A 10,819-nucleotide genomic window follows, 5' to 3' on the forward strand; every position below is an offset into this window, starting at 1 on the left:
TAACTGATTTGTTAAATCAAATGAAAAATTGTGTGTTTGATTGGTCCAGACGCTACAATAGTATGTAATGAAATATGTGGTCATAAGCTTTGTTCCAAAAGCTAGTGCGTTGACTTCGATGGTGGCATCCTAACCAAATGATTTGGAATGACATACCGGGGCAGCAACTCGATTGTGTCACACAAATAGCATTCCTGATGCCTTAGAATTAGACTAAACTGAAGTATTTTTATAGGCTGCACAGTTAAGGTGCCTACATTTTGGAAAGGCCTTCACATTGGGAGTGCCTCTGTAGACAGCTTACTAGGTTTTAGAGCCAAACAATAGCATCAAGAAGTGCAAAAGACTGAATGGCCATGTTGATTATTTTACATGGATTGTGCATGCCTATATTGAACTGATGTAATTCTTTGCAATATACTGCAGTGTAATTGATATGTCTGTTTTAATAATCTATGTATGTCATAGTCCTCAAATGTCAGATGTGCCTGAAGCCCTGTTATGATTTTGACTGAAAAACACTTCCTCGTGTACTGTAGGTGAAATGAAACAGCTTTGTAATCACATGCACCGGAACTTCAAGGTTCTGGTCATCACCTGAGGCACACCCCATTCTAAGGGATGTTATCATGGAGTCTTTCCAATGAGCAAGATGAAACAAATGAGTTGGGTGAACTTCAGCAAAGAATGTCTAAGAAAAGAGACCTTGGCAAAAAGAGTCCCAAGGTCAGTCGGAGCCTACGCAAGAAGATTCAGAAATTCCTCCAGGGATCAGGGGAGTACACTGCCTATGACTCCCAGCACTCTCCCCTGGAGATAGAGGATGACATGTTCATCTGTGGCATTAAGAGAGATCCCTCTACTCATGAGTGTAGTCTTTCAACTCAACGTAGTTTTGAAAGTCATACCAAAACCTCCAAGAGTACCGTTACTGGGCAGGGGAGGCGTAAAAGTGATGGCAGTATCACAATTCCATCCATCATGGGAATGAAAGGATTAAAGCCCAAAGACCAAGCAGAAGACAGTGGATGTGTAGAGGGAAGAGGTGCCATGGATAATAAACCAAGCCAAAGTAGGGACAGTGACAAGGACAAGAAAAGAGAAGGAGGGTCAAGCACCATAGTGGAGCACATTTTGAAGGAGCTGCAGGGGATTAATAAAATCCAAGAGGAGATATCAGATTTAAGACAATACTTGACGTCTGTAAGTGGCTCAGTAGATGAGGTGTCTTGCTGTGTAGATGCTGTACTGTTGGAAATTGAGGAGCTGTATTCAGTTGGTGCTGTAGGGAATCCGTCACCTCAAAGACTTGTGGCTCATCAAAGAAACCCAGGTAGGGAGAATGCCATTGCTCTCTCACAAAGTAGAAATAATAGCCCAGTAATAAATGCTCTCTCACAAAGTAGAAATAATAGCCCAGTAATAAAGCATAGAGAATTGGAGAAGAATGAAGGTAGACCTCTAACGGCCAGACCGAACATGTCAGGGTGGGATGTGGAAACGGATTACCGAGATGTACCAAGAAGAACCAAGTTACACAATCCCAAGACTTCTGACAACTTGGATGCACCCTGTTCCAGATTTAAGAAGTCCAGCTACTGTCATCTTCATGGGCAAGAGCTTACAAGCACTAGTTCCTTATCCTCAGGTCACAGTTCTAAGAGTCGAGATCAAGAAGGAAGTTATTATTCTAGGGAGACTGACCAAGAGAACAGTGGTTGGAGACGTTTGGAAATGCAGTTGAGCGTGAGTGGAGAAGGAGGATGGAGTGGAGACACTAGATGGAGTGAGGATGATTACTGCTCCTGCCAGAACAGCGCAGACGAATTGGAAAATGTTGGACGCCCAGATACATGGTACAGGTATAATGGTGGCGAAACCAATCATTCATCACGTAGCAGCTCTGAACACCTATCTCTACTGTTTGGAAACCATAATGTCTCCCCATCTAGTTCATCCAGTGTTGTAGATTGGAGACATCCTAAGAATCAAATTGTCAGTGACATTGGCTGTGACTGCACATCAAATTGTGTGTACTCCCGGAGTTCTGGATACCACACCATGGACGCATATGCCGATGAATCGTGTAGTGGGCCATCCCGAAGCCTTAGTTGTTCAACTGTTGGAATGACAGACTATGATGATGGTTGCCAAAATCTACACTCCTCTTGCGAGCATTGCCTCGGTGATATGGATTCTGAGAAAGACTGGCCTAAAGGGGTTTGCCCAGATGTGTCTGAGGATCAGTATGACCCAGATTACTCTGAAAATACGGACACTGAAGAGTCGCAGCCACCTAATCTAGGCTATGATGTTGTAAAGATAAGTAAAGCCATGCTGACCTTCCATTCCACTCTAAGGGGAGCCTTGACAGAGCTTGATACACCTGAACCGCAGTGTCCCAAGTCCCAAGTAATCCCAAGTACCTACAAATCCAATGACCTTGAGGAGGATAGCACCACATTTGGTGACTCAAATGTAGAGACTGTTGTACCTATTGACGGCGCAACTTCAGATCTCAGTGTGTCTCCTCAAAAAGGCATCGAAGCCTCTTTTCATGGGAAGGAATTGCAGGAATTACATACTCCAACTGAATACTATGCAGCAGACCACTCAGATACTGTAGGGGAACCTCTAACAGATCAGAAGCTTTCCAATCTGCAGTGTATTCCAGAGCTTAGCCCAAAACATGTGGATCTGAGTTCAGGGATTGTTGATTCTTATGCTCAACAAATGGCATTTGGCTCGGGTAATATGGAAATAAGTCCAGAGGGCACCAATTCAGGAACACTAGAGACAGATGTTAATGCAAAACAGGCGGAGCATAGTCTTGACAATGAACCTGCCCTTGAAGACCCTCATCACCAGAAGTGCCTTGCCAATATTCAACGTGTGCTCAAAGAGAAGAGACATCGGCATAGATTATCCAGGATTGCCAATGCCTCAAAGGACACTTTCTCTGAAGAGGAATTTAAACGAGGTACAAAAAATTTGTAAAAAATTTTCTTTGTTTTTGGTTAGTTATAAATGTAAGCTGAACAAAAATTTCTTACTTCTGTGAATCTTTGCTCATTTAATACTGTTTATCAATTGTTCTTTTCTTTTTTCTTTATTGTCCTGCTCTGTCTTACAGAGGGAAGCAGGGAAGATTATCAGGTTGTGGTTATGTTTTGGTCAATTGTCAGTCGTTATTTCATTTTTATTTTTTTTTTATTAACGCCAGTTTTTCTTTGTCTTTCATCCAAAGTTAATTTGAATGCATTATTTTTTGGACCATATAATCCATGTATGAGGCCGCCCGCTACTTGCGATACGTTTGCTGTATCTTCTGTCAAATACAGAAGACTTCTGACGTTAACACTCAATGTTTTGTCTTTTAATGGTTACATGTGTTGTTTGGTTCTGTTTTGTTTTGCTTTAATGTGATTTGCCATCTTTTTAAATGATTAATAATTTGAAATGCTGGTCTTTGTCTTGCTACGTTATTGCTTTTAAAAGCAGTTGAAACATACCGCATGCCCTTGGGGAACTCCAGCTATCCAGCTGTAGTTTCATTTATCTGAGGAAGAATGCTCATGCCATTTTGTAAAACAAAAATGGTTCACCTCAGATGGAAAACACAGCTATCCAGCTGTAGTTCCATTTATCTGAGGAAGAATGCTCATGCCATTTTGTAAAACAAAAATGGTTCACCTCAGATGGAAAACACAGGGACAGTTTGCTGAATGTTTGTCAGGGTTTCACTCATTTCTGTCAAGTGGAAAGTGTTTTTTTGTTTTTTTTTGGGTGTGTTCATATAATTATCCTGATAGTTGATAACAAACTTAGGGGTTTAACCCCAATTAGCTGACCATTTTTACTGTGCACTACAAGAGTGTGTGTGTACTTTCAAAAGTTGATTTCTATTTTCCCCTTTCATTGATTTTGCTCTGATCTCATGAGTTGCATGTCAGTCATTTGGATCAGATTTTTAAGCATTTCCATCAACAAGGACTTCATCTTCAATGTAAAGTCATTTTGGTTGTCTTATTTTGGTTTGCTTTCTCAGACCTTTTGGTGAAACTGAACCAATCGTGTGTCCTCTGCATTTAGCTTAGGTTTTGCTCAAGTTTTATTACTTCCCTTGCACACATTGATTGATCTAAACTGTGTTCTTGATGCCATAGGGCAAAGAAAATGGAGATAATTCAAGACATGCTTGGATTAAAGCTGGGTAAGTTTCTCTTTAAGCATTATTGATAGTTGATATTAAGAGGAGTTGCATTATTAATGCAGTATTTAACTTTTTCTCTTTTTTTGTTATGAAAGTATTTATGAAAATACAGAATTATTTATGAGAAGTTAGTGACATTATATTAACGTGTTCAATGCCTGTGTATTAATTATTAAGCGTGGAAAATACTCCTTTACAAAGTGTTGATATCCACAGAAATGGGAGTGGAATATTTGGAATTGACAGTATGCCAGACCTGCGCAAGAAAAAAGCTATTCCTCTGGTTAGCGATGTGGTAAGTACTCTTTCCATGTGGCCTCACCTTAAATTAAAATCAAGAAAAGCTATATATATTTCTGTTATAATTCTCAACATGGTATTTTTCTCCAAAAGGAACAGCATCAATCCAAATCTTGCTGAAATATTACTTGTTCAATCTTATAACATGAAATAAAGACAATATTAATTTGCCAAATCTGGTTCAGACAAAAACTTCAGAATATGAGCAATTTTAGGTTTCATAAATGATCAATGACAACCTTTATAAATTTAAGTTCAGAAAGATATGAAGTGAAGTAAAACTCTCTGATCTCTCTCCTCCCCATGAAAAACGTAAAATTAAACCTCTTCAACTCTTTTGAATGCATTCATTCTGCATGGTCAGGCTATGGTAAGTTTTCAGAATAACCCATATGACTGAACCTTCTTTTTTGTGTATATCAAGATAATACTGCATCCACAGGATCAGTATTGCTGTAATAGTTTGCAAATACACAGCTAGAAAACATGACAATGTAAAAGTAGGATGTTACAAAGATATTGTAATTGTTAAAATATATATGGAAAACGGTATTTAAAACTTTACTTCTGCTAATATCATAAACACTATATTATGATATGTAATATGATTCTGGTATTACAATAAAACATTTATTTTATACTCAATGAATGTATTTGCAAACCACTTCAACCTTAATTGATATACTGTACAAGCAAGCTAGCAAAAAATGGTTCTTTTCATTGGTTTACTTTTTTTTAGTTTACTTACTTTTCCTCCGACATGCATCAACATGTTTGGGCCATCACTTTCAAAAGGCTGCTTTAAAGAAGGGTGTTTTAGATGCTTCCGTTCATACCTAGGCTTACCAGTAATGGTTTGGTTTCTTCATTAACCCCTTGTTCCTTTACTGCACAGACATTGGTTTCCCCTTTGATTTCTGGGACTCCCATAGTCACCACCTCTAGTTTTGAAGTTCTAGGTTGTTGCTCTCTTGCTTAGATGTTTATTTTTGACATCTGGTTTCCACTTGGTTTCTGACCTCTGTTTCTATGCGATTTTATGTTGTTTTGCACTAACATCTGTTCTTTGTATGATAGTCTCTGGTCCAAGCCAGGAAGGCTGGCATTGCATCTGCGATGGCCTCACGCTCCTCCATAAAAGATGAGGAACTGGTTCGTTGAACTTTGTTTCTGACAATATGAAATAAATATTTTCGAAATAAATGTTTGTTCACTTTTATCCCCAACTCTTTCACTTCTACAGAAGAACCATGTGTATAAAAAAACGCTACAAGCTTTAATCTACCCCATTTCTTGTACAACACCTCACAACTTTGAGGTGTGGACCGCCACAACGCCCACCTACTGTTACGAGTGTGAGGGGCTTCTTTGGGGCATCGCTCGGCAGGGCATGCGCTGCACGGAGTGCGGGGTCAAATGTCACGAGAAGTGTCAGGAGCTGCTGAATGCAGACTGCCTGCAGCGTAAGTATGAGCACCTGTGCTATGTCTGAATCAACAGACTTGCTTGACCGCTTCCTACCTTCATCTACTGCCCGAGAAGGCCACATTTGTGGAGTTTCGGACACAGCCTGGGTTACTGGTGCTTTCAATGAAAGTCTCCTTTGTTTTGGTAGGACAGAAGCTCACTCTATTTTTTTTACATTCCTCTCTATATTTGACATCTGCCCTGTTGAACTCATTTACCCAAATGGACTTCCTTCAGTGACATCTCCCTTGTTGACAGGTCCATTAGCCAAAATTAAGTAAATTATTTAGAGGTGATGCTCACCGTAAAATAATCATCACACACGTATATTTTGTAAGACAGGGTGTTTATTGGATTTATGAGCTTGCCATAGTTTTGATACAGAGGAGTTTTTGCAAATAGGACATGGAGGACATTACATTCAAGTGCTTTAATTGTAGAATTCCATTATAAAGTAATTAAAACAATTACATGAGTAATTGATTTAATGAATTAATTTTTTTTATCTTACTTTTGATTGATATATATTTAAATCATGACAACTCTCAGAAGATTTTAGCATGTTGATGGATATTGCAATGTTAATGTATTTGATCTTGGCAGAATAGATCTGCTACGCTGCTGCTGAATTGTTGCTGCTGTTGGTTATTGCTGTAGTTGTAGATTATTGCTGCTGCTGCAAGCAAGTACAGGAGCTTGGTACTACCAGTGCATATGGCGATACGGTGCCCTGAGTATTTAAGACATACTGGTGCTGCACACAAAATGCTGTTAACCATCGTTAACTCTTTTGTTCAGGCGCGGCTGAAAAGAGCTCCAAACATGGTGCTGAGGACCGCACTCAGAACATCATCATGGCCATGAAGGATCGCATGAAGATCCGTGAGAGGAACAAGCCTGAGATCTTTGAGGTCATCCGAGATGTATTTGTGGTCAGCAAGGCCATCCATGCTCAGCAGATGAAGACCATCAAGCAGAGCGTCCTGGATGGAACGTCCAAGTGGTCAGCCAAGATCACCATCACAGGTTCAAAAACTGATCATTTACATTGCCATTTTCCTGGATATGTAATTCCATTTTTACTCAAGTTAAATTCAGCCATTTAAAAGTCATTCTAAAATGATGCACAATGCAAATTTTCCTCTATACCTTAATGACTTCCCGTCTTCTAATCTGTCTCGCTTATAGTTGTCTGTGCTCAAGGACTGCAGGCTAAAGATAAGACTGGCTCCAGTGACCCCTACGTGACCGTCCAGGTGGGTAAAACCAAAAAGAGGACCAAGACGATCTACGGCAACCTCAATCCTGTCTGGGAGGAAAAGTTTCATTTGTAAGTATAATTCGACCAATCAGAGACCTTCTCTTTGATTTGAAGTGCCACTCTTGGTTCCTTTGTTGCCCTAGGCTGTCACCCAGTTTTTGATCCAGTCTCTTTTCAGAAGTGGAATAAACTTGTCTGAGTGAACAGGCTGTGGTTGAACCACTGGCCTGTTTTCAATATTATTCAGTCTAGTTGTATCTTAAGACTGGAATATACTACACAACTATTCTATCAGATTTTTAAAACACTAGGCATCATTTGGCAACTTTGTAAATAGTTACAGTAAATAGTTACAGACTGGGCATCATAAACTAATGATACACATCATTCACTACCAGACTTTCAAGTTCCAAATATGCAGAAACATGCGTCACATTGCTAGAAGACGCATGACGAATGAAAACAATATGTGCTGTAAAACATGTTGGAAATCCTTTGACAGGAATGGATGCGGAAGCTGTGATTTTCAATGCTTTTGACTGACCAAAATCTGTAGACCGGCTACTGGAAACTAGTGTTGACTCCTCCAGACTGGAAAGTCATGTAGTCAAGTCATTTCATTAACCATTACATTCCAAAGTAAGAAAAAAAATTGGGTCACACTTTAGTTTGGGGATCAGTTCTCACTAGTAATTAACTATGAACTATGACTTTTGCCTCCATAAACTCCTAATTTGCTGCTTATTAATAGTTAGTAAAGTGGTTATGTTTAGGTACCGGGTACGATTAAGGATCTAAAATATGGTCATGCAGAATAAGGCATTAATTTGTGCTTTATAAGTACTAATAAACAGCCAATATCTTAGTAATATGCATGCTAATAAGCAGTTAGTTAATAGTGAGAATTGGTTCTTCAAAAAAAAGTTACCAAAAATGTCCAAAAACAAAAAACGACTCGCAAGGAATAATACTAAAATTTATGTTTACTTTTCTTAAATAAGACATTCTTGATGTATGTGGCTGACAAATGTAACCTCCGGAGGGTGCAGCCTTCAAAATGAGATGCACATAGTTTGTGAAGATCGATCTTGTCTTCCAGTGAATGCCACAACTCCTCTGATCGCATCAAAGTTCGTGTTTGGGATGAAGATGACGACATAAAGTCGCGTGTGAAGCAGCGTTTGAAGAGGGAATCTGATGACTTCCTGGGCCAAAGCATCATTGAGGTTCGCACGCTGAGTGGAGAAATGGACGTCTGGTACAACCTCGGTAAGCGCTCGGCTTGTGTTTTGTATGTTCTTATGCCTTTCTTTTTGTTTTTTTGTTTTTGTTTTTAGGCTTTAGTGTCCAGGCCGCACCTTGTCCTTGATCTCTCTGCAATAATGTAGAAATTCAGGGAAGCGCAGGATATGCAAGAACTTGACTTCACTGTGCCAACAACTGGCAGCATTTCAGTCATTTTAAAATTGGCTATTAGATTCAGAATGTTGGAATGAAACAATTGTAATGTTCAACAAAATTTGGTATATGCTGGTACTTGTTGTGTCAGTGTAAACTAGCCGTAAGAGCGAAACATCACCTGAGATGACACTGTGTGCTGTCATTGTGGCTGAATGTCGATTAAGGATCTAAAATATGGTCATGCAGAATAAGGCATTAATTTGTGCTTTATAAGTACTAATAAACAGCCAATATCTTAGTAATATGCATGCTAATAAGCAGTTAGTTAATAGTAAGAATTGGTTCTTCAAAAAAAAGTTACCAAAAATTTCCAAAAGCAAAAAACGACTCGCAAGGAATAATACTAAAATTTATGTTTACTTTTCTTAAATAAGACATTCTTGATGTATGTGGCTGACAAATGTAACCTCCGGAGGGTGCAGCCTTCAAAATGAGATGCACATAGTTTGTGAAGATCTGTGTTGTCTTCCAGTGAATGCCACAACTCCTCTGATCGCATCAAAGTTCGTGTTTGGGATGAAGATGACGACATAAAGTCGCGTGTGAAGCAGCGTTTGAAGAGGGAATCTGATGACTTCCTGGGCCAAAGCATCATTGAGGTTCGCACGCTGAGTGGAGAAATGGACGTCTGGTACAACCTCGGTAAGCGCTCGGCTTGTGTTTTGTATGTTCTTATGCCTTTCTTTTTGTTTTTTTGTTTTTGTTTTTAGGCTTTAGTGTCCAGGCCGCACCTTGTCCTTGATCTCTCTGCAATAATGTAGAAATTCAGGGAAGCGCAGGATATGCAAGAACTTGACTTCACTGTGCCAACAACTGGCAGCATTTCAGTCATTTTAAAATTGGCTATTAGATTCAGAATGTTGGAATGAAACAATTGTAATGTTCAACAAAATTTGGTATATGCTGGTACTTGTTGTGTCAGTGTAAACTAGCCGTAAGAGCGAAACATCACCTGAGATGACACTGTGTGCTGTCATTGTGGCTGAATGTTTGGTCCTTTGTGGAAAACCTCTCTGCCATGCTTGAAAACTGAAAATCTAAATATAAAACTGGCTTGGTAACTGCAATTATCTTACTGTTTGGATAATAAACAATATTACTTTGAATAAACATTGCTTATGCCAAATATTTTAAATTTTAATGTTTAATGAATTTTTTTTTATATAGTTTAATTTTTAGTGCAGTTTTATAAAATCAAGCTTAAGAACATGGGCTAAAGCATCTTTGTAGCGCACAGATTCTTTTGATTTTCATTTATTTGAAGATTATTCAGATTTAGTTACAATTTGTACCACTAGTGAAGCAAGTATTAGAACCAAAATGATTCTCATGAAGTTTGATTCTGTTTGCTGTTCTGGAACATGTACATCCGCCAGTGCAGACGGAAGTAATAAAATATGTGCTGTATAAACACAGGAGGCGCTGTCATGATGATCAGCCTATGTATTATTTCATGTTGGCTGTGCTTGTGAATTAACATGAATTAAAGGCAGGGTAGGTGATCAAAAAAAAAAAATGTTTATGCTGGTTGAAAGTTTCTTCACATTCCGATAGCAATCACTAAGTTCAGTGGTCTCAATGTATTTATACAGTGCCTTGCGAATGTATTCATACCCCTTCATTTTTTTTCACATTTTGTTTTGTTGCTGCCTTATGTTAACTTCTTTAAATTAGTTTTTTTTCCACAACAATCTACACTCCATACACCATAATTGTCAAGCAAAAAAACAAGTTTTTAACATCTTTGCAAATTTATTAAAAATAAAAAATATCTGGGACAGTTGATATTTAGCTCAGGAGCATTAATTTTGCTTGTAGATATTACTACACTTCGAGTGAAGTTAACCTGAGGCAAATTCAATTGAATGAGTATGATTTGGAAAGGCACACGTCTTACAGCTGATAATGCATATCAGAGCAAAAACCAAGCCTTGAGGTCAAAAGAACTGCCTGTAGAGCTCAGAAACAGGTTTTGTGTCAAGCCACACATCTGTGGAAGAGTTCAGAAAAAAATTCTGCTTCATTGAAGGGTCACAGAAGCATGTAGTCTCTGTTACCCTTAATGGAAGAAGTTTGAAACAACCAGGACTCTTCCTAGAGCTGGCCAAACTGAGCAA

General features: G+C 38.8%; 2 protein-coding genes across 2 annotated transcripts in view; both read left to right on the forward strand.

Annotated features, from left to right (window-relative positions):
• Positions 1-621: 621 nt before the first annotated feature.
• Positions 622-2,717, forward strand: LOC107713279 (uncharacterized). Its single transcript, XM_016518736.1, has 2 exons — positions 622-2,622; positions 2,703-2,717. Exons 1-2 carry the CDS (start codon positions 622-624, stop codon positions 2,715-2,717), a joined length of 2,016 nt encoding a protein of 671 aa, XP_016374222.1.
• A 22-nt stretch (positions 2,718-2,739) lies between these two features.
• Positions 2,740-10,819, forward strand: part of LOC107713368 (protein unc-13 homolog B-like) — a 29,935-nt gene continuing 21,855 nt past the window's right edge. The window contains exons 1-10 of the mRNA XM_016518856.1: positions 2,740-2,980; positions 3,134-3,156; positions 4,167-4,213; positions 4,430-4,508; positions 4,878-4,883; positions 5,591-5,665; positions 5,757-5,976; positions 6,779-7,006; positions 7,169-7,310; positions 8,341-8,510. Coding sequence (XP_016374342.1) covers positions 2,755-2,980; positions 3,134-3,156; positions 4,167-4,213; positions 4,430-4,508; positions 4,878-4,883; positions 5,591-5,665; positions 5,757-5,976; positions 6,779-7,006; positions 7,169-7,310; positions 8,341-8,510 — 1,216 coding nt within the window. The 5' untranslated portion in view covers positions 2,740-2,754. The remainder of the gene's footprint in view (positions 2,981-3,133; positions 3,157-4,166; positions 4,214-4,429; positions 4,509-4,877; positions 4,884-5,590; positions 5,666-5,756; positions 5,977-6,778; positions 7,007-7,168; positions 7,311-8,340; positions 8,511-10,819) is intronic.

This window comes from Sinocyclocheilus rhinocerous, unplaced genomic scaffold (genome assembly GCF_001515625.1).
Source record: "Sinocyclocheilus rhinocerous isolate Xijiao unplaced genomic scaffold, SAMN03320098_v1.1 scaffold688, whole genome shotgun sequence".
Taxonomy (NCBI): Eukaryota; Metazoa; Chordata; class Actinopteri; order Cypriniformes; family Cyprinidae; genus Sinocyclocheilus; species Sinocyclocheilus rhinocerous.